At 29.7% G+C, this 24,171-nt stretch overlaps 1 protein-coding gene across 1 annotated transcript; it reads left to right on the forward strand.

The window, feature by feature from the left end:
• Positions 1 to 256: 256 nt before the first annotated feature.
• LOC142329444 (mitochondrial carrier homolog 2-like) lies at positions 257 to 20,400 on the forward strand. The gene is made up of 7 exons (XM_075374083.1): positions 257 to 484; positions 3,423 to 3,507; positions 6,335 to 6,497; positions 8,500 to 8,631; positions 11,738 to 11,927; positions 17,411 to 17,478; positions 19,835 to 20,400. Exons 1-7 carry the CDS (start codon positions 362 to 364, stop codon positions 20,022 to 20,024), a joined length of 951 nt encoding a protein of 316 aa, XP_075230198.1. The 5' UTR covers positions 257 to 361; the 3' UTR covers positions 20,025 to 20,400.
• Positions 20,401 to 24,171: the final 3,771 nt, after the last annotated feature.

Here is a 24,171-nt window from a genome sequence, read left to right on the forward strand (position 1 = left end):
TCAAACAATTTTATTTTAGAATTAATATTTTTCTAAAAGAACGTAATTATTAAACTTTGCTTAAACATTATGTGATATTGAAATTGCAGATACTTGTGACTGCATTTTAAAAATATAAAAAGAAATAAATTACTTCGAGGAGGGGGTAAGAAAACAAGTTTTTGCAATATTCATTACGACTATGTTTTGAGTTTTTCAAATTAATAATCATAATCTAAATTATAGTAATGAATTAAATTTAATTTGTCTATGTTGGCTACATCTGAAAGTCTGGGGTGGTACGGAGTTTGTATCGTTTGGTGCGGTGTCGGAGTTCGGTGTATACACATTATATACATATCTTACATTTGCGTGAAAGAAAATGTCAGAAAGAATAAGTAACGATCAAGACCCAAAATACTACAAACAATTTTATCATGTTGGTGTTAGATTGTTAATAAGTACGTCTTTTTATCCAATAGAGTATGCTAAAACTCTTATTCAAGTGAGTGTCATCATAACCTTTTACTGTAATTCCGATAAATTAACCTGTACATGTTAAGCTCATCACGTTATTAACTGTTATAAGAAATCCTGAATACGTTGATGAAATCATAAAAAAATGTAATCATAGAATAATTAGACCAAGTTGGTTGCTATTATAGTTTTGAAACCAAATAAATAATATAATGTACATTTAGTTAGTTATTTTGAATCTACACTGTGTTTTGAAAAATTACACCCGATACAAATTTTTGTCTGAAATAAAATTTTAAAACTAGGCCAAAGATTGGAGACAATTATACAGAAAACTGGGATTAAGTGTTATTTTTCTTTCTGTTGAATAACGCTGTTTAATCTTAGTTGAATAGTTAAGTGTGCAAATGATGATTTACCGTTAGAGAAGATAGGGGTATGTTAATTTATAGTTTTATCTTGCCTCTGTCCGAATGTAAATCATCTGAGGTACAAGGTACTTAAGACCTAGCAGTTGCTTACTCTGGGAGTAATGATATTTACTGAACACCAACTACTTATGGTTGTAGGACTGATTAACACATCCTTTGTTACAGGTTTGCCATATTGATATTCAATAGTATATTCAGCTTGATGAAGAAGGTATTTGGAAACCACTTTATTTTCCCTATTAAATCCAACATGGGGTGCTTGTTATTCTTGGAGATGGCTAGGCCATTTTCTAGAGTAACTAATAACATAATACAGGTGACCTGACACCTGTAACTATTGTGTTACTGCATCTTGTATACATACAAGTGAATTAATTTTTAAAAACGTGAAATGCTACAATTTATTTTACTTAAATTGTAATATGGTTAGTAAATTGGTTTATATTAATTTAAATGCAAAATTTGTCATTTTAACTATAAGATAATATTTTTTTATGAAGTATATAAAAAACCTATACATGTTGATGAAAAATTTTACAAGGTTTTATGCACATCCTTGAGATTTGTTTATAAAAATCTGATGTGGACAACACATGAATTTCTTGTACGCCTTAAAAAAAATTACACTTAAACATTTTTTTCTGCTTTATTTAAACGTATTTCATTTGAAAATAAGTTACGATCCTCCAGTTCTTTAATAAAATGGACAGTTGCACAATTGCTAAAATATTTGTTTTTATTAATCAAATATTTATACAATTATTAATTCAACAATCTTCCATGGAATATTAAGATAGAGTAAAAGTCCCTTTATTAGTCATATTACTAGATCAGTATTATTTATATCTTTGTGAGTTGCTGATTAACAAAATTTTTAGATTTTTGTGTTGTATAAATAAAAGTTAATAATAATTAAACTATTCTGTGAAGTGAACTCCTGTATACTGGTTACAAATGTTAATTTTGACTGTATGGTGTAAAATATTCAGTTTTTATTATTGGATTATTTGGTGAATAATCAAAAATGAAAAAGAAACAATCATGCAGGAAAAAGAAAGGTAACATGAACAAATATGTATCAAAAAAACAAAAAGAAGAAAATGTTAAGAACAAGCAAGGGAAGAATAAAAAATTAAGAGAAGATGATAAATATAAAGAGGAAGAAAATGTTAAAACCAAAGAAAGAATAAAAAGATTGAGAAAATGATAAATATAAAGTGGAAGAAAACATTAAGACCAAGGAAAGATTAAAAGGATTAAGAGAGGAGGATGATGAATATAAAGGGAGAAAATTTGAAAACTAGAGAACGTGTACAAAAATTAAGATCAGAAGAATTATATCAAACTAAAGAGTAATTAAATGATTGGCAACAAAAAACAAATAAACAAAATGATGATCAACTCTGACTTAGGGAGAATATTGTCTGACAATATCAGAGGAGTAATGAACTAAAAGATAACATTTTTTGCATTATTAAGATCGGACATGTATACCTTCATGTATTTTGTTCTTGTGAGGATCTATTTTTCAGCCACTCTGTAATTAACTTTAATTAGATAATTAAACAGAAATTAAACTAGAAAATCCCAAAATAATACGATTCTAAATTATAATTTTCAATTAATTTTAAATAATGATGTTTCACGAAATCTATTATATATACACATATCTAATAATGCCTTTTAAATTACATCTACCCATTTTTAAAAGTATATAAAATTTTATTTCACTAATAACTTCTGATTTTTTCATTGTTATTATTGAATAATTATTTATTGTAAAAATTTTTTTACGATCACGGGTTAATAAATCAATTTATTTAAATTTAAAAAAAAAGGAGATTATGTTGGATTTGAATCAATGTGCCTTCCCTTATAAGATCAAAATATTTCATTAATTAAAATTTTATTTGGCTATAACTCTGGAAGCAATGAAAATAAGTACCATTTATGATATATCGTTGAAAACCTCTCGATGAGCGCTTATTACTGCAGTTAAGAAAAAGTCCAAAATCCAAACTTTTTTTTTGGGATTTTGGGCTTTCTTAGTTCAGTCAATTACAATCAAAAGGGAAGGTGCATAACTAGATGTTACAACAGTTCTAAATCCAAAATTTCAACATCCTACGGCTGCTTGTTTCTGAGTTATGCAAGATACGTACGTACAAACGTCATTCCTAGACTAGTCAAAATGGATTCAGGGATGGTCAAAATAAATATTTCCATTGAAATCTGAAAACTGGAATTTTTCACGATGACAATACTTCCTTTACTTTGTAAAATGAAGTAAAAATACCATACATGAATTGTATTAGATTTTGCTGTATAACTTTTCAAACACTATTTAACATGTTTATTACACATAACATTTTAACCATTATCTTTCAACTAACTGAGTGAGTAAAAATTTAAGTATTTTAACATTTTATTTTGTTTTAGAATCTGCACAAGGTATCAAACAAAATATTTATTTTGGACATTACTTATGTATTAACACTGTCATAAAGCTTTATTTTATTTAGATTTAATTTACAGATTGGTTTTGAACCTGTACCACCAAGAATGACTACAACTATTTTTGGAAAACCTGCATTGGGCCTTCCAAGTGTATTTTCTTACGGTAGATATTTAGTTATTATACTATTTTATAGTTTAGTTTTTCCTAATGTATTTGTAGTACGTACATAGTATAGTGTTAGATTGATGCTTCAGAATAGTGACGTAAATTATGTTTTGAACATTGAGGTATTTTTTGGTAAAATGTATGTAATTTTGTTACATTAAGTTTTCTAATGAACCATTTAATTATTTCTATTTTCTTATAGTAACATTTTAATTTTTTTTTGTTGTTGTTAAAAGTGTCACTTTCCCTGTATTATTGATTTATTTAGTAACAGAAATTTTGTTAAATTTTAGTTAGCCTAAGAATTAATGATGAATTATTATCCAGCCAAAAACAGTTGTGTTCTGTTACAGTACTACTATAGAAATCGATATTACACATTAATAAAAGAAGCATTATTTTAAGTATGGAATGAAGAATAATAAATATAATTTTAGCTGGTGTAGTTAACTCTACAAGGTATTTTATTAAAAATAAAAATTGTTAAAATTGATTTAGGAAAAGAGATCTGTAACAGTAATTTGGATTTACAGGGTGTACAAAAAAAAGAATATCAAAATTTTAAAGCCATTTAATATCTCTTAACTTTGAATTGCAGAAATGAATCACTAATAAAATGAAATACTAACTCCTACCAGTTTTTCTTACAATTATTCAATGTGAACACCTTTTGTCATAGGAACACAACCAACCGTTCATCCTATACTTTAATCAGCACATCTGGAGTAATGGAAGCGATAGCTGCTTCAGTCCTGCTCCTCGATCTGGTAGATCAGTAGGTGCAGGACATAAGATCCTTTATAAAACCCTAAAAAAAATCACAGGTTAGATCTGGTGACTTTGGAAGCAACCACAAAAACCATTCAATTAATCCCATACAAAGTTATACCAGTGAAAAGGCGCATCATCCAATTGCCAAATAAAATTCTCTGGTCCATTTTGTAGTTGAGGAAAGAGCCATGTTACGCAGAATATCCCAAATAAACAACTTTTAACTTGCTTCAGCAAAAAAGAACGGCCCATAAACTTTTAATATTGGGGAGCTTTGACATTGTCGGAGTACATGGGTATTTTCTGACCCCCAGATACAGAAATTATATATGTTGACTTTTCTATTAACTGAAATGTCGTCTCATCTCTAAAACACAGTACGATTAAGAAAGTCATCTTCATGTTGTAACATTTTGATTGAAAATTCATTACTTACAGTCTAGTCTGTACGCTTCAAAGGGAGTAACAGTTATAAACAGTATGGATTCATATATAAAAATATCGTTAAAACATTCCGCACTGTCATCATTGGCATTACTAGTTTGCAGCTAATCTTTCTAACAGATATTTTATTATTACACTGTAAAGATTCCCTGACATGTTCATTGTTTTCTTCAGACACTGTTGGTCATGTTGTACTTTTCCCTTTTCATAAACATCTAGTCATTTCAAACTGATTGTGCCGCAGATGAATGTTGTTGTGACTTGGAGGGTTATAATTAAACGTTCAGTAGAACACATGTCAAACTGTAACTACAGATTCACATTTAACAAACTGCAAAACTTAGAAGGTGTTCAGAAGTCATTGTCTTTCCTAATGATGCTTTCAAGGGGAAAGATGAGATTTAATCAATAAACGGGGCCGTAGATTTAGTCAGTCTACAGCCATGCCTGCAACTAAAACTGTCCTTTCTGCTGTTTGATTCTAGCCTTAAATCAGCACTGTATACCTCATCCAAGAGTGTTGTAACAAATTAAAACTCGAATATTCTTTTTTGTATGTGACCTGGTATTATAAGATGTTTAATTGAAATTATCAGTCATTTCCTTCTGGCCTTATCCCCTAGTTACTTCATCAAATTTTTAAGGAAAATCTTTTTATCACATTTTATTCAAACTGTTCTGCAAAAATAACTAATAAAACTTCTCTCATTAAAATCACGTGTTTCCAATTCTTTAACCACCTGAATCTTGTGCAGATAAAAGTTTAAATCAACAGTCAATTTTCCACCCAATGTGCATCAAGTCAAGCATAATGATACAACATATCTCCATGTTGTACCATAACTTGCATCTTTGCATTGTGAGATGATGGGATTGGATTGGATCATGACATTGAAGTTGAAAATGCAATATAATTCTTGTTGCATAGCTTCATAACAATCGTTATTTTTTATGAAACGCTTTACTATCAAAATGTATGATGCACTTCAAATCAAACTCATTTGCAACTAAACAGCATTGACTGGCAAAGAGAATAACATCTTAACAGTCTTCCCTACTGAAACTATGGCTTTGAAATGAATGATCCAATATCACCTATTAATCTGCCATCCTACTATTGTATATTATTCTGTTTACAATAATGTTTTTTATTATTGTGTTCTGTATTACTATTTAAGAAAATAATTTTCTTATAATCTAATGATTGAACGTTGAATGTTCCAATGATTGAACAACTTTTACGTAAAAGTTGTTCAATCATTGGTATCGTGTTTAAATGAATGATACATTTGTTTATACCTAACAGTAAATGTTTTATTAAAGTAAATTTAGTTTATTATTCTATAGATAATACTATGGTTGAAGGGGGGACTTTAGTTGGATAATTATCTACACTCTTGTTTTCTATCCAGTAACTTTAAAATAAGCCTATCTTAAAGATGAGATGCTAATTTAGTTAAGCTAGGCTTTCTAATATTACAGATGAATGTACTAAAATATTATAAAGTTCTTGTACAATTTCATATTTAGCAGCTATTATAATTTTGATAATTTAATATCTGTTTACAGAAAATAATTTCTAAATAAATTTAATTTCTTTCTTTTTCAGTTAAATATATCTACAGTGTTGATGGCATTACAGGATGTTTTAATGGACTTACACCACGACTATTTAATGTACTTTTAACTACTGTTGCTCATGATTATATTATTGATAAGTATAAGATACCTGAAGAAGAAGTTGAAGAAGAAGGTTTGGGTCATACTGAAAGGTAAATAGTTAATACTTAATAAAGGTTAATAGTAGTACTACCAGTTATATAATATAATAATTATGATATAGTATCCAGTAGCAATCATAATAAAGTCAGATGTTTCCCTCAGTATTTTTTTAAAAACTAAGATGCATTTTCAGAAATTATTCAATATTTTATTCACATATGTTGGACTCTTCCAAGATTAGCCATAAACTCATCTAGGTTATTAAAAAAAAAAAATCTGTCATTTGAATTCACATCCACTAATTATTTTTGATAATCACCAATTCATATCCTATGGTATGGTCTATGTTTATGGGAATTTTTGATAACAAAACAGTTCTGGAAATCATTCTAATTATCAGAAGTAATGGATTTTTGTTTTCATTTGATTTTTTCTGGTACTAGTTGTAAAGCTCACTTATAAATTTACTGGATTCATTTGTATTTTTGCTGGCATATGACAATGATATCAGATATATATATCTAACTGTGGACTGACAGATCTATTTATAACTAGCCTATAGAACTTTTATTATCACAGATAGAAAGAGAATTATTATTTTTATTGATAAGCTAAATAAAGGTATCTCTAAGTTAGTTATACTAAAGTAAAATTTAATAATGAAAAAAGTAAATATAAATAACAAATGTTTGATATAATACCGAATATAGTATATTGTCAAATTTCATTTACAAATGCTGCGGATGTTTACAAATGTTTACCTTTTGTGGCAGATCTGTAATTTGCAATCAGTTTCCTGCCAAATCCAATGAAACATGTTGTGATCTGTGGTGGTATCTGCTTCTTTTATACAGCTCTTTGACATTTCCTGGAAGCGGAGGAGCAAAAACAATGTCTTTAACATAACCCCATACAGAGAAGTTAAATCAGGTAATTGTGGTGGCCAGGAAATTGTTCCACCACATTCAATCCAAGTTGCACTTTGCTATTGAGATACATGACATCTGCATGATGATAATGTGGTGGCGCCCATCTTACTGGAAAGTGAATTCTGTGCCCATATCCTATTGTAACTGTGGCATTAGATAATGTTCAAACATGTTCAGGTATGATATGCCAGTTACAGTTGACTTGAAAAAAAGAAAGGACTGTAAAAAACATTTAGGAGAGTCCCTACATGTTCATTTGTGTGATGTGGATTCTGCTCATCCCATATCCGAACATTATGTCGATTCACTTTCTGCTGGTACGAAAGGTTGCTTCATCACTGAACACAATTTTAGTTAGATAATTATCTTCAGTCTCAATTTTGTTTAACATGTTTACACAAAACTCAGTTCGTTTTTCTTTATCACCTTTACTCAAAACTTACATCAGTTGTAATTTGTTGGATTTAAATGACAGACAGTTACATGATACCTTCAATATCTTAGAAATATTCAATCAATAGAAGCTGGCGCATTCTGTTGATTTACCTGGACTATGAACGAATGGCACTTGTTCGATTGCCACTTCAGAAATTGATGGTCTACCCTGACCTGGCATCCTATGTGATAATGTGGTACACAACCTGTTTCAATGAAATGATTGTACCATGCTATATAACAGCTGTCTTTGAGGTTTTTAACTTACTATATTTAGTCATGAATTGTTTCCAAATAGCAGTAGCCAATTTGGATTCATAAAACCATAAATAACACTGAACACACTCTGCACTGGTTTACAAGTTCATGATGACTGATGGAATTACTCATTCACACATGCCACCTAGTGAGGACATCGGTAATTAATGGTGTTAGGCAGGAATGAAACGTTGAAGATATGCTGCATTCAATTATGTATCAAACAATTCTGCAAGTTATGAATGTTTTTCATTATTAAAGGTTACTTTAGTATAACTAATTTAGAAATACCCAGTACAGTACTGGTACAGTAGTGGTTATGAATTGGAGATGAACATTCTGGTGTGATTCTTCTTCTGTGATGTGTAGATGTAAAACCTTTTAATATGTATAAATAATACTTTCATACCATTTTTATTTTTGTATCTAGCCAATTAAGATTTATTAAAATACTTGCAAGAGACTTATTAGCAACTTCTTCTGCTATTATTATCTCTCAACCGTTTCATGTCATCACTGTTAGAAAGATTGGTCAGTTTGTAGGAAGAGAAACAAAATATAGGTAAGACTTGCTTGTATATATAAATTTTGATAACTGTTAAGTTTAGTTGTATTACTTAATTATAATTCACAATATTGGTCAAATAATGATATTTAATGTTCCCAGTGACTACTCATTAAAAAAAAATATTTTCTTTTCTTGAATATTTTTGCAAGAAACTTCTCTGTTTGTAATGTCATTGTTTAAAATTGGTTTTTAGTATTAGTGATCAGATAAATTAGTTTTTGTGACACATTGGTGTGTAATACTACTAGAATCGTTTTAAGTTCTTTCGGCCTGACACAGTAATGGTGCATGCATGACTAAATGATTATGATATTTGTCAAGTATGATAGTTTTGATGATGTGCTGCTAAGTTGCAGACCCTTATGTGTAGTTGCTTGTTTATGGTGATAGACTAAAGAATAGAAGTTCTGGCATTTTCCGTAAAATGTATGAAATTGAAATTGAAGTTTGAGCTGTTATAAAGTACTGCATTTTAAAAAGTTTAGCTGAAACAGATATACAAAAAGAGTTCGATTCTCTTTTTGATGGTAAAAAAGTGGACTGCTGAATTTAAACATGGTAAAACATGTATTCAAGATGAATGCTCAGGACTAACAGAATGTTAATAATTATTCATGGCATTTTTTTTATTCAGCAAAAAAAAAAAAATTGAAAATTTTGTAGTAAGATTTTTGATAAAAAATAAAAATTTAGTAATAGGGATTTGTGGTTTTTGAATATCAGATTTGGAAAATAGCCATTGTGTGTATATGAATGTGTTCTTGATATAGTTTAGATACATTTCTACCACTGGAAATACGTCGATGTTCTGGTGTTTAACTAATCAAACTCAGGCAGCATATTAAATATTACTGTAAAAGGATTGTGTTGATTTTGGCGAGCCGATTTGGAGTTGTATATTTGATTCAGTAGAGACAACAAGAGACTTCATTTTCTGTGACTGATCTGATTTATTAGTATATTTTTTAAATAGCTACTCCAGTCAGATATAACTTATGTTTTATTTTAAAACATTTATGACTGTTATGATTGTGGTAATAATAAAAAAGAGGATCTTGTTATGTTTCTTTTTTCCTTTGCTAAATCTTGATTTTTGAAAAAAAAGATTCAAGATTTTAAGGTGTCCATTGGATGTTTCATAAGTAAACATTTATTGGTGATATAGACTGTATCCTTGTTATCTGTAAACATTGATAATTGTGACTTCCTTTGCCCTTATAAAGAATAACTGATTCCTATTCATAATTATTTTTCTGTTCTGATTAAGTATAAAAAATATTAGAATAAAAAGATTGGAAAAATTTAATGGTGACTGTTATTTAAATATGGGAATGTAATATCTGAAAGTACAGCGTGGCCGGGAAGCCACTACACCCCTAAATTTAACAAAAAATATGAGTTAGGATATGTGTTTAGAACATGTGATATTTTGTTGGGGACAGTTGGCAACAGTTTTTTACAATGACACACACTCTGAGTAAAAGACAGTTGTGCTAATATGGCTGACACAAGTAATTACACTGTCAAGAAACGGTTAGTGGTAAGTTTATGGGTTCAACAAAATACGAATCAAATAATGAAACTAATTAGTGAAATGTTTCTGCAACAGTTTAATAAACCGCCACCATGAAAAGCAACAATGTTGACTTGTAAAAAAAAAGTGTTTGAATTAGGCAGTGTTAAAGGTGGGCTATGAATTGGACAAAAGTTAATGCAGTTAGAAACATGTGCTGTTGTTGCCAATGAAATCAACTCATAAACAGTCAACTGAACTTCGCATATCACAGACGATAATCCAAGACCATATGAAAAAGAACTTGAAAGTTAGGCCATTTCGTCCGATGTTCATCAATGAACTGTCAGATGCAGACATGGAATGTTGTGCTGCATTCTGCTGAGTTTTATTAAAACAACCTCTTGCTGCAGTATAATGTGGTAGGTGCTTTTTACTGACGATTGTGCAGTCTATTGTAATTTGCGATAGATTGCAAACCTTCATCAAGAAATGTGTTATTTTGGGCAAAAGAGAATTCTTATTATGCGACAGAGTTGGAAAGTAATCCACCGCATGTCATGATATGGGCTGGAATGTTAGTTTGTCATTTGTTTGATCCTTATTTTTTTGATGGGCCAGTGAATGTACCAACTTATTTAGAGATGTTGTAAGCATAGTTAATACCACAGCTTCAAGAGAAGGATCTCATGGAATGAGTATGGTTGCAGCAGGATGGAGCACCTCCACATTTTGCTCTATCAGTCCACGCGTTTCTGAATGAAAACTTTCCAGGATGTTGGATTGGCTGTGGAACTCCAGCATCACCAGCTCAGTTATGATGGCTATCACGAAGTCCTGATCTCGCCACATCAGACAATTCATTATGGGGAATTATCAAGGCACACGTATCTGTACGTCGCTATATGACAAATGAAGAATTGCGTAATGCTGTGAGGGACGCCTTTCATAATGTAAGACCAGAAATGTTTAGTTGCATGTCACATTGGACATGATGACTTATAGAATTATGCGTGCAACATGAGGGTGAACACACAGACCCACTGGACCATTAAAATTAATACTTGTATCAAGTGAGTAAATAAAATAATTCATTATTATATCACATTTTTCATTTACAATTCATTACAAATTTTTAGTTATAAATTTAGGGGACGATGACTTCCCGGACAATGTATACTTTTTCATTTAAAATAAAGGCTTTATTATCTATTAATCTTTTCTGTTAGGAATGACTGGCCTAAAGATGGATTAAACCAACTGTGAAACTAATAAGATTTTATTCAACCTACTTTGAAGCAGTATAATCTCAAAATAAAAATACAATCTAATATTCTAATTACAACAAACATACTTTTGGTGGAGTATCTTTGCATTTTATTTGAAAGGTTTCAGTTACAATTGCCAGTTGCAGATAACATTTTCATGTGTTACAAATCTCTATCCATACCAGATTTGTATGCATACCGCATTCATATGCATAAACTGTTAGGTTTGTTTGTTATATCCAGGTAATAAAAAAATGATTGCTTTTTTATAAAAATGTTTCATAGAAGTTATAAATATATATTACGCTTTTTTTTTCAGTGGGGTTTTTAGTTCATTATATACAGTTTATAAAGAAGAATATGTTTCTGGCTGGTTTTCCGGGCTTTTACCAAGACTTGTTGGAGAAGTAGCTACAGTTTTCTTAGTATCAACTATAACATTTGCTGTTAATTCATACCTCACTTCTAATGATACTAATATTCATCATCTGTTAGGCATTGGTATCGATGTGAGTAATTAAAGTACTCTTGTATTTTAGTAAAGCAGTGATTATTCAAAAATCATGAATAACATGTTAATTGAAATTGATTTTTTGACCTGTAATTAACTGTAAAAATAAATGAATGACGTATATTTTTAATTTTTTTTTCCATTTTGGAAAATGTACTTTTTACATTGTTGTATTTTAAAAATAATTTTGAACTTATCCAAATTTAATATACAAAACTGTAAATTTTACGTTTCATTACTTGTAAAATTGAGTATGAGTAGGTGATAGAAATAGATAACAGCTACAAATTTTTTTTTTTTTTTATAGAAAGTTTTAAAGTTGGTAATGTAATAATTTATTTTCTTGTAAAATTTGGCAACAAAAATAACTATGAAACCCAATTTAGGTAACTACTGCTGTTTTTTAGCTGACAGAAACCAAATATTGCTGTAATCATGTAAGAGATGAAAAAAACAGGAAGGTGTGCTATGGAAATTTGTTTACTATGCCTAAAACCACTCGATATGTATATAAGCTAGCAGAAGGAGAAGTATGTCTAATCAGATAATGTGCAATATATTTATAAAATTTAATATACTTTTGTAGATAAGTTAAAACAGTTTTGAAGAAAGTTGTGTAACTGATTGCACTTGCTATGGGAGATCAATTTCTACCATCAATGAGCAGAAATTGGATTCATTTTTTGAAGACCATCTTCATTTACTTGTTTGAAGAGCTGCCATTCAGTATGTCAGTTACTTTTTTTAAATTCTAAAGATAATCTACCCTTTTAAGGAATAAATTATTAAGAACTTTCAAAGTTTTATTTTGATCACTGGGTTAAATATAGTTATATTTTAAAGCAGAAATTTGATATGGGCCCAGATTTTTTCTGTAAGATTAAGTCACTTTTATGTTAAAACAGCTGCTCTAATAGATATAACTGTTGATATAGGATTGACAGTATCCCTGAAGGATTTATAGCATTCTTCAAAAACTGAATATCTGGGCAGGAATCATCTGTTTGTAACCATATTGTAGGGTCACAGTTTTACAGGCACTGCTTATGATGAAATGTTAGTCAAGAATTCTACTGACCATCAGGGAAATAGTGGATAAGGAAATAACATGATGGAACATTACCTTATCTTGCTACAAAATAGCATTTTTGTGCTGTATACATTTGCATCACTTTGTATCACCTAACTTAACTCAATTTTTTAATATCAAGCTAATTTCAAACTTCTGTGACATTAACAGACTTATGATTTTAAGAATAATTATCTATTAAAAATTCAGTTTTCTGCATAGGCCCTAGTTTCTGGTAGTTAAAATAATTACTGCATTATAAATAATGTAAACTGAATATTAACTGATAACATTTTTTAAGTAATAATGTATTAAAATTATCATTACAATAGCACGATTAATTTTTTCTTATCAAAATACAAAATTTAAAGTGTTTGTTATTTTGAGATTTTTCACTCTGAAACTGTTTGTGTACTATAAAGTATTAAAATAAATATTTATATTATGTGTTTAACCTGTTAATTATTAAAAACTATAAATATTGATTTTTTCCTCTGAATTTTTTGAGCACGTAAGTTGAAAAAATAAGAAAAGGTGTATGACGATTCATATTTTAGAAAAATTAGCATTAAAAAAAAGAGTACTTGTTTTATCTCTGAAATTTTATGAAACTAATTTTAAGAGTAGGCTCAATTGATTAAATTAAATTGGTCTCATAACTAATGAAAATGTTTAAAAGGTTGTTTGATTGCTAAATAGCTTTGGTAATATCTAACCATTTAACTAACTAATTGGATAATTTTTTACGTATCCTTTAATTCTTACATTACATATCGAACATTACTTTTATAACCTTGATCAGAATAGCAGTTGGAAGGATGATGTCAGCATGGTTCCCACAGGCAGGAAAAGTCAAGAATTTTTTGAAAAAATATCGAAAAATCAAGGAAAACTTAAAAAAATTGTGATTTCGCACAGTAAAGAAAAACAACATAATGAAATAATTAAGATAAGGAATTCTCAGCCTTCACTGAAGATGTTTTTACCTCCCAGTGGTACTTCAACTCCAGGCTAAAGCTTTGATCAACAGTTGTGACACATCTGTGTTCTTTGCATAGATCATCTGGTCAGAGTAACTTTATTTACGCATAATGACAACACAATTACTTTTTTTTTGTTATGAAGTTCTAAGGCAGAGATTATGTGAGCTCTCAATGATGTACAAAATAAGCTATCTGTAAGTCCATGTGAAGATATTGGTGCAACTTTTAAAATTATGTATCCTGATAGTTGTATAGCATCAAAATTCAAGCTTGGAGCTACTAAATGTTCTTATGTCATTAATCATGGCCTTGGACCATACTTTGATGGCATCCTGCAAATACTTTCGAATATTTAATAATGATAAATTATTTTTCAAGTAAATAATAACATTTTTTTTTTTCAAAATAAGGTATTCTGTTGTAGTTTTCTTATCTGTATTACTTTTAGTCACAGTGATTTTAGTTTTCCTTTAAATTGTGATCATACATATATTTTTTGTTAAATTGAAATCTGTGTTTCTTAGCCTTTTTATGAAGACCAAGTTATTAAATATTGATTCTTGTTTACTTTGCAAAATAATGTAGGCTAAGTTTTGTGAAACTTTTTAGCAATCTTAGATGCAAGCCAGTTACTTTTAAAAATTGCTTTAATTAGTTTTTATTTCTTATCTGTGTTAGTTTTAATTACCATGATGTTCATTTTTCTGCAAGAAACTTATTATATATTGTTCTTTTTTTTGTACTTTGTAAACAACCAAAACCAATATAACACTAACAAAACATAAACAACACCAACAAGTAATTGTAACAAAACAAAGTACATGGAACAAAACCAAGCAGCACCCTAAATTCCCTCCACAATTTGTTCCCTAGTCATTTAGTGCAGAAATTCTGCAACCACTAACCCTTCAGCCTCGTCCTGACTGATGTCAAGCATTGCTCTGATGTTATCCAGTCAACAAGTTACTGCGGTGCACTCCAGATCATATTTGGCACACTTACATAACACATAGAAGGCATTTTTCTGCACCCCACAGAATCCACCAGCCTGAACCCAGTCAGTTTACTCCTTAAGCCACCATGACCAGTAAGAAACTGAGTTATGTACTTGTTAGGGGAAACCGATGAGGTGCCCTGCAAGCTTCTAATGTCCAGGAAGAAGTCGTGCGTATATCACCCATCAGTAGTCTCATCCCATCTAGCCTACCATATATCATATCCATGTTGCTCAATTTCCTGAATCTTTTCAGAAGTCAACTCACCCAATTTCTTAGCAACATACCGCTCCTGTCTCTCAAGAGCTAGAATATCAACTGATTTCACCCTTGCAATCACCAAGACTGCCTCCTGTGAATTGTCCAGTAACTATCTGTTACCATCAACAGTAATAGTCATTGGGTCCTCAATAATATATCACTAAGGAATTTCATCTTATCTGCCCAAACTGGTGCAGCATACAACATAATTGCTTTGCACACACCCTTGTACAGGATGCTTAGGGTCCTAAAATTGAGACCCCGATCCAGATTGACCACATGTCAGATCCCCCCCCCCCAAACAAAAAGAAAAAAAAGAAGCCTTTTCTGTGACGTATTGAAGGTGCCTCCTGAACTGAAATTTCTCATCAAGATACACCGTGAGGTACTTCTGAACCTGTGTGTACTTTGTTTGATGGCCTGACATTGATACTCAAACTCGCCAACTCTCTGCCAAATGGCCTTTGAGCCATCATGGTCTTCTCTGGGCTTAAAGTCATCCTGTGTTGATGAGCCCACAGCTCAAGAATCTTGCATGCACGAGTGACCCTGAGCTCGGCCTCTCTCCACAAGCATCCTTCTACCAGCAGGAGCCTGTTGTCCACAGATGCCACAACAAGACATCCACTGGGTGTCTTGTTGTTGTCAACCATAGAAGAGAGTCAAACTTCAGCACCACAAAAGAGGGCCCAACACACTGCCATGGGGACAACCCGTAGACAGCGCCTTCTCCATTATGAGAGTCAGGAAATTTTTACAAAATTGTTCAGATCAGGGAAAACAAATCTTAAAATTTGGTGGGAACCCTGGTCAAGTTGAGAATTAAGTGTGGCCAAGTGAAATTTTAGTTGTCTAGGGTATTGGTAGATAAAAGAATGACAAGGAAGCTAAAGAGAAGGATCTGTAAGCAATTCATGAGACTATTTTTTTTTTGTATATAGATAATTGGCAGTAAAGATGCCAGTTTGTAATATAAGCAGGAATGATTTATCTCTGACCAAGATGGGGATGCTACATGATATTTGGCTGTTACTAACAGAAAAAGAAGTAAATGTTGTATTTAAGATGAAGGTGCTTCTGCATCAAAGAAGATTGTGAAGAAAAAACCTTGTGCTATAAAGAGGTAACATAGTCTGGTGGGAGAGAAAGAGGTAGATTAATATTAATGTTAGTCTAGAGATTAATGGAAACTAATGGTAATGGAGTTTTGGAAAAGGAGCTTAACATCATTAGATTCCTTTCGGACAACCAACTTTTATATCAGTAAGGATCACATCTAGTTTTATACTCAAAAGGAATCTGGTAAACATTTTGTCCCTCCTCTTCACAACAACAATATAGAAAAAGATTGTAATAAAGTGTTTGCACTTCATCACTACTTCACTTAAATTTTTCATTTCTAATATTGAGAAATTTGTAACAAATTCAAAACAGTGTGTCCTACACATCTTTATGATATAGATATGGAAAAATTATATTTTCATAAAAGCTGTACAGTGGAAAAATATAGACATTAGTGATTTTTCAGATCCAATTAAAACATTGGCAAATAATGCTTCTAAATTTGAAAACTTATTATTCTAGATTTCACAAGTTATAATCAATTAATCCTTCTGAATTAGATTTATAAAATCTGGTGCTTATTTTTGGATTTATCTGAAAAAGAGACCCCTTTGGATCAACTGTTTAAAAACTTTATTAAGGCAGTCAGCAAATGTAAACTTTTTAAATTATGTACACTTTATGAAAAATTGATGGTGTATTTATAAGTTATTTTTCCCCAAACTTGACGACACATATATTTATGGATAGGTGATATGATTTTATTTGATTCTGTTACAAAATAATTAATAATTTAATAGTAATATTTTCATGAAAATTGTATCAGGATAGTTTTCAGAGAGATGAAAAATTTCTATTAACAGTTTTTAATAATTTAATAGTTATAGGTGCTTTTAATGTAATTAACAACTGTTGTTTTTCATTACATTTAAAACTTAAAGGTGCTTTAGGTTTAAATTACTTTACCTTAGAAATAAAGGTACTCATAACAAACACTTACCGTAAAATGATTGTTATTAGTACCTTTATTTTATTTTATTTTTCAATATTACATTTTAAATTTTATTATAACATAAGACTAATAGTTTTTTTTGTATATTTTTACTTTCAGTTTTTTGTGAAGAATCTAACTTATCCATTGCATGTAATTGATGTCTGTTTAGCTATAAATAGCTCAGGGTAAGTATCATTGCCATTTTGTCAATATTGCAATAACTGTGACTGTTTTTTTAGGCTACATAAAAACTATTAAAGAAATCCTTGGTTAACATAATATGCATCAAGAGATAAAAGTAGAATTTTATGAAAAAATGCTGTATCATAATTATGTTATAGTTTTCATAGGTATAGTATTTTTAAGTTTTACCAGTTTAATTAACTGAAAACTATAACTGGTACAATACATGAGTATTATAATAAGTAAATCATTCATAAGATCTAGAAGCAACAAGAATATGATAAACCAGGTACTGAAATGGTACCAGAGATTTATTGATTATGAACTTTGCCAGCTCAGAATTCACTTATCTGTTTAGATTTCTTTTAGAAAAATTTATGATTCTGAATACACACACCTTTAATTGATTTATAGTTGGTGACTAACTTATATGTACCAATTTATAGTTTATAAATAATCAACTTATAGTCAGTAAATGTGTTTATTACCTAATCTCTGAATTTGTCATAATAGTATATAACAATTTACTGTTCATCTATCTTGTACAGGTAATGTTTCTGTTTAGTTATGTTAATTGTAGTTTGTACTCATAGAATATAATTCATTCTTGCAGTTTCAATGTAGATTTTTAATTTGGTACAAATTTTTATTTTTTTAGTATGTTATTAAGATTATGTTTGCCATCTCCTGATGATTGATATGAACCTAAGATTTATTCTGGTTTCAAGAATCAGCAAACATGAAATCTAAATGAATCCTCTTTAGAATCTGATATGAAAATGGTGCATGTTTCTGGTTGTCGTATGACATGCCAAATATGTGTTGTATAATCCCCAAGTGATCATGGGAGTTTTTCAGACAATACTTGTAAATGCTCATTTTACTATGGTAATATTAAATCTATTTGAATATCTGCAGTTTTGTTTTTTCTATTAATTGTTTGTTACAAGATGGTTCTGAGCTGAAATACATATTTTATGATATTTGTATATGGTATATGTTATATATAAAGCTGAAAGTTTGTCTGACCATTTGTTCTACATCATGCAAGAACCAACTGATCGATTGCTTTCAAATTTGCAGGATACATTTATGTTACCACAGGGAAGATTTTAGCTAGACCAAGGGCCTAGCCTTCTTGGGGGTGATTTTGTGAATTAAAGATGTTCATTAAAGAAAAAAAGAGATTATCCTTTTACTTCATTATTATATTTTTGTCAGTATAGCAGCAGAAATAAGTTATGAATTTTTCATTGTCAAGGGTGTGTGTACTTTAGTTTCCATCCACTAATTTTATTTATTGACTATAACTAGTTCATTGACTTTCTTTGGTTGTTTGACACTTGCATCATCATGATTGGAATCATATTACCACTTCATTTTATCATGTGCAACATAAAAGGGCAGCTTTTAAGTGACAGCTTCAGAATAAATTGGGGTACCACTTAGTCTGTTAGCTCATTGCAGAAAAATTAATATTAAAAATACAGCTTTCAATAGTTGGTGAAACTGTTGACACCATATTGAAATGAATAAATAAAAAATGGAGTAAGAACAGCACAAGTACTTTACTTTAGAATAACACAGCAGGTTCATTAAAACATTTGACAAAAATTGCATATTACTTGAAAAGAAAGATAAAAAATATTTTTAAAATCATCGATTTAACGTGCATCTATAAATTGATTTGTAAGGACGGTATTTAGGCATTTCAGTTGTACAGGATAAATCAAAAGAAAAGTTTAATTGTTCACACAGAAGGTAATATAACAAGCTATTTATTCACACCTGTTATTATGGTAATCATTGTTTTAATTAATTCTGCAACAGTTATTGCAACATTAATCAGCTCTTATTTATATTACTGTAGGACAGTTAAATGTCTCTTTTGGTACAATTCATGAATGTGACTAGATGAATCCGTTTTAATCTCTTGTACTACATGATAAACCAACTGGGTTGGTCTAGTGGTGAATTCATCATTAGAAATCAGCTGTTTTTGAAGTCGAAAGTTCTAAGGTTCAAATCCTAGTAAAGGCAGTTACTTTTATACAGATTGAATACTAGGTCATGGATGCCGGTGTTCTTTGGTGATTGGGTTTCAATTAATCACTCATCTCAGGAATTGTTGACCTGAGACTGTAGAAAACTACTTGTGCATTTACATTCTTCATATACATTCATATATATCTTCCTCATTCATCCTCTGAAGTAATACCTTATGGTGGTTCTGGAGGATAAACAGAAAAAAAGAGTACTTGTACTATATGGTAGGAAATATTTTTGGGTCAGTAAATTAAGATTAGTTTGTAGGTGGCATAACTACATTTATTTAATTTTTAATTACTTTAATTACAGGTTAAAAGCAGGGTCTGAACCTCATATGCCGAATTATGAATCTAGTTCTATTAAATGCTGGCAAGATTTGTCAAACAATAAACAGTTGAAACGTGGTTCTGCTTTGTTATGGAGATATACACCGATCGCTAATGCTAATAATGTAAGAAATGTTTTGGTGCCACTGCCAGAAATACCAAAGGAAAAATAATATAATGATTCAGTATATCATTCATGATTTTTTATTTAATAATTGCTATTTGACATTATAATAATGTAATTATTTCTAAAATATGGAGTAAAAAGTTATAATTTTTATTTGGTGTGAAATTTATTGTAATAAATTGTAAGCTTTATTATTGTTGATTTTATGTATTATCATTGTATGATACCATATTGTGTAATTTAGTTCATATTATTATGATCCAGTCACTTTTAATAACAAATTCTTACTACATTGTAATAATATATGTATTATTTATTGAAATATGAGTAATAGTATTGTTAATGTAAAATATTTTATAATCTGCTAGTTTACTGCTGTTTACCTTTAAAAAAATCTGTCTTCTGGTTGAAAAGTTAGGAATAAATAAATAAATGAATAAAAAATAGCAATGTTACTACTTTTATTGACTGCTTGATTTTAATTCTACCTCCTTTTTCATTATAAATTGGAATACCCAGTTTATATTGGCAGCCTTGTCATTCGTCAACAAGGGTGACAAAATCCCAGTTTACTCCTTTTTTGTTGAGTGAATATGTTTATATTTAATAAAATAAAATTAACTTGTCATTTTTATATGTTTAAAAATTTATTTTTTTAATTTAAATTTTAAAATTTTAATTCCAAAATTTAATTTTTTAGTTTTAAATTTAAAATTTTTGAGATTTTAAATTAAAAAAAAGAAGTAAAATTAGTAATTGTTTCAGTAATAGTACTAATGATTCTTAACGTATTTATTCTTCATTTGTTATTAAATAGAATTGCAGGATATTTAAGTTTGAATAAATTCTTAAATGTTTTTAATGATCAATGCCAGTTTTATATTAATAATCTCTACAATGAAGAAAAAAAAGTGTTTTCATGAATTAACCCTCCAACCTATGTATCATTTCCAACATATGTAACATTTCCAGTCTAGATAGAGCTATATCTTTAGATGGTAATGTACTGTAATCAGTCCAATTTGGGGTTATGCAGTTTTCACCAGATCTTTGATACCTAAGGAACCCAAAAACTAGATGGATGAATTTGGTATTTCACACCTTATATCTTCAGAAGTACTTCACTGATTTTGACCAAACTTTATCAGGTTATTTCTATATATGGGGCATTGATGTCATTAGATTTTCAATTTTAAAGGTAAAGTGGGAGAGGATAGGCTGTAGAGCAAGGTCACCCTCAGCATCTCGAGATTTTGCCTAATTAATGTCTTATTTTTCTTAGGCACATTTGTTAACAATTAAAATATAATATTAAAAAAAAATTTGCAAAATCGCACCCCCACCCCAAAAAATGCTCTAAATAAACTAGTGGCTTAGTGGGTATACTGTGTCAATAGTACCCCCTCTCACCACATGGAGTGCTATTGTAGCACTGACGTACAGCTGTTGTAGTCGTTTGCTATATTGTGATGTCACAGGTAAGCAGTAGAATTGAATAAATGAATAATATTTAAAGTGTAAGAAAGTATGTCAAGTGGTCACTAATACTGCCACACCTGCGCAAATGAAATACGGTTTGCGCACATGCTTTAGAATTGTTGAATTAAAAAAACAAAAAAATATTATATTTAAATAAAATATTTTTAATTAAGTTGTGTATGTAAGCTGTACATCAGAAGAAAGCCAGGAAAGTACTACAACTGTGTTGCAGATTTTTTCATAATTTGCTATGATAAATTAAATGTTTATGCTACAAAGCATATGAATGATGACATATAAAGTAGGGTTACAAAAGATGAAAAGTGATGACAAGGATAGCTCTACATTTTATTTTTTGCTAAATCTACTTGTAGACTGTGAAATGTAAGTAAAATAATCATTTTACTTACATTCAGTTACGTTCAGTAACTACTGGCGCGGTAGGTCAGTAAAATAAAAAATAGTTAAATAGTTTATTAAGCAGCAGCTACAGAAAATCTAATAAATTTAGCAGTTCTACCATTCATCCTAATGAACAATAGCTATAAATAAAATTAATTAGTACAACATAATAGTGTATATATTATATACCCTAGTAAAAGTAATGATATTGGTAATATAATAACTGACAGTGTTATTCTCTGTATTGTGAATCATTAAAAAAATATTCTAAAAAATGTCAAAATAATCATCAAAAATGTTAGCCAAAATTTTAGTACTGGTACTCAAAACATAAAAATGTAGCAGACTTTATAAAGTTTTCTTACAGATTAAATTATTTTGAACTAATAGCAGAGTGATGCAATTACCTTATTTTAAATGTTGCATCACGTGTTTGTATAAGCAGGATGGAAAGACTGGTTTCCTTGAATAAACTAGAGAGAAAGATTGCATAATGCATCTCAATACAGTACAATCAATCAAATATTCCTTTTTTATGTGTAGTATATTTACAACAAATTTTACTCTATACATTAATTCTTATTTCACCCGCATATAAAACGCTTTAGAATATCTATATAATTTATATAACTTTTTTGGCAAAAAAGTATTTAATTTATGAAAGTAGAATGACTGTTTATGTATAGCATAAAAACTAAGATACAACTAAAAATTTCTTGCAATGCTCAGAACATGAGAGAAAAACTTAAAAGATTGAGTCTCTTACTTAAATTAGGAGAGTTGGCAAATCTGCTGTATGATAGTGGTGACAGTCAGAACAATTAACAGTAGCAGGTGTGGTGAAAATATTTTTACACAAATAGCAGTCTACTTGTTAATGATCAATTAGGTAAGTAAATTATTTTAATACACTTTCTGGTGTTATCCTGTTTAAATGCAAGTGGTGCCAAATATTTTTCTTGCTAAAAATCTAAGAATTCAGTTTGCACTAATGATTAACTTTAGGATATAAATTATAATCTGTTTTTAAAAAATTACTCTATATAATTGTATTTAATCTATGAAAATGGAAACCAAAAGACTTTTGTGGGGAATGTGAACTTTTTTATTGTAGAACAAGGTTTCTGCATCTTTTAGTGCAAGTGTTTTCCAAAAAACATGGAGTAGTTAAAGATCATGATTTAGTAAGAATATTAACAAGTATTCAAGTAAGAATATTAACAAAGACATGCCAAACTGTTGTTAAATAAGTGTTGGACAATGTACATTATAATTATATGTATTTTATTTTATATGACTTCATTAGGATCAGTAGTGTTGCTCAAGAAATAATCCTAATTCTTTATTAAAATTTGTTATTGTATTTATTTAATTCCAAAAAGTAATACACAATAAAACAGTGACAGTAATAATAAACTTTTACAATTTATCTTTTCTTTTATGTATGCCATGTCTGTTAAATGTGTGCGCAAAAGGGCCAAGAAATTGAAAAATGAAGTAATGAGAATAAAAGCTTAATCAGAAGAATTCAGAATGGTGGAAACCTGACTAATTTGGTCATGTCATAAGAGGGGAAGAATTGATTGAAACTCCAAAAAAGGTAGCCCAGAAAAGAGTAAAATTTATAGATGATATGTAGAGGTGAGAATTATCATCCACCTTAAGATTTATTATTATAAATCTTAAAAGTTCATTGGGTGTAGAGGAGAATGGAGAGACAGATATAGTACAAGGGATCTGGCATAAGGGAGATAACAGTATGATAATATCAGATATAACCAGTCTGGACAAGCCTTGATCTATCAACAACATGCAGAGGAAAACAAATGCTGCTAATTACCTGGACCAGTTCACAATAGAATGAAGTATTGTGAAGTACCTACTTAACAAGCAATAAACGGGCTGTAATTACCATAAAAATGAATAAAAAATAAATAAAAATTCATTTCTTGCAGAAACTACTCCATACACAATCTTGTGATTTAATTTCTTATAAGGTATTATTATTTCAGCCGATAAATAATCCCAGGTAAGTAAATTACAATTCATGGAACACTAAACAATAGAATTTTTTTAAGCCAGGGCTTTATATATTGTTCTACAGTGTTAACATAGAAAATTAAAAAAAAAAAAAAATGATATAATTTACTAACATTTTGAAGTGAATAATAAGATTTGACATCAATTTTTAACAGATTCGCCACCCTTTTATTTAGATACAAAACCAAAACCCACACAACTTATGCATTTTGTACATTATTCATTTATGAAAAAATGTCACTTTCACCCAGAAATTTGATAAAGCATTAAAA

Source organism: Lycorma delicatula, chromosome 8 (genome assembly GCF_047948215.1).
Source record: "Lycorma delicatula isolate Av1 chromosome 8, ASM4794821v1, whole genome shotgun sequence".
In the NCBI taxonomy this organism is placed as follows: domain Eukaryota; kingdom Metazoa; phylum Arthropoda; class Insecta; order Hemiptera; family Fulgoridae; genus Lycorma; species Lycorma delicatula.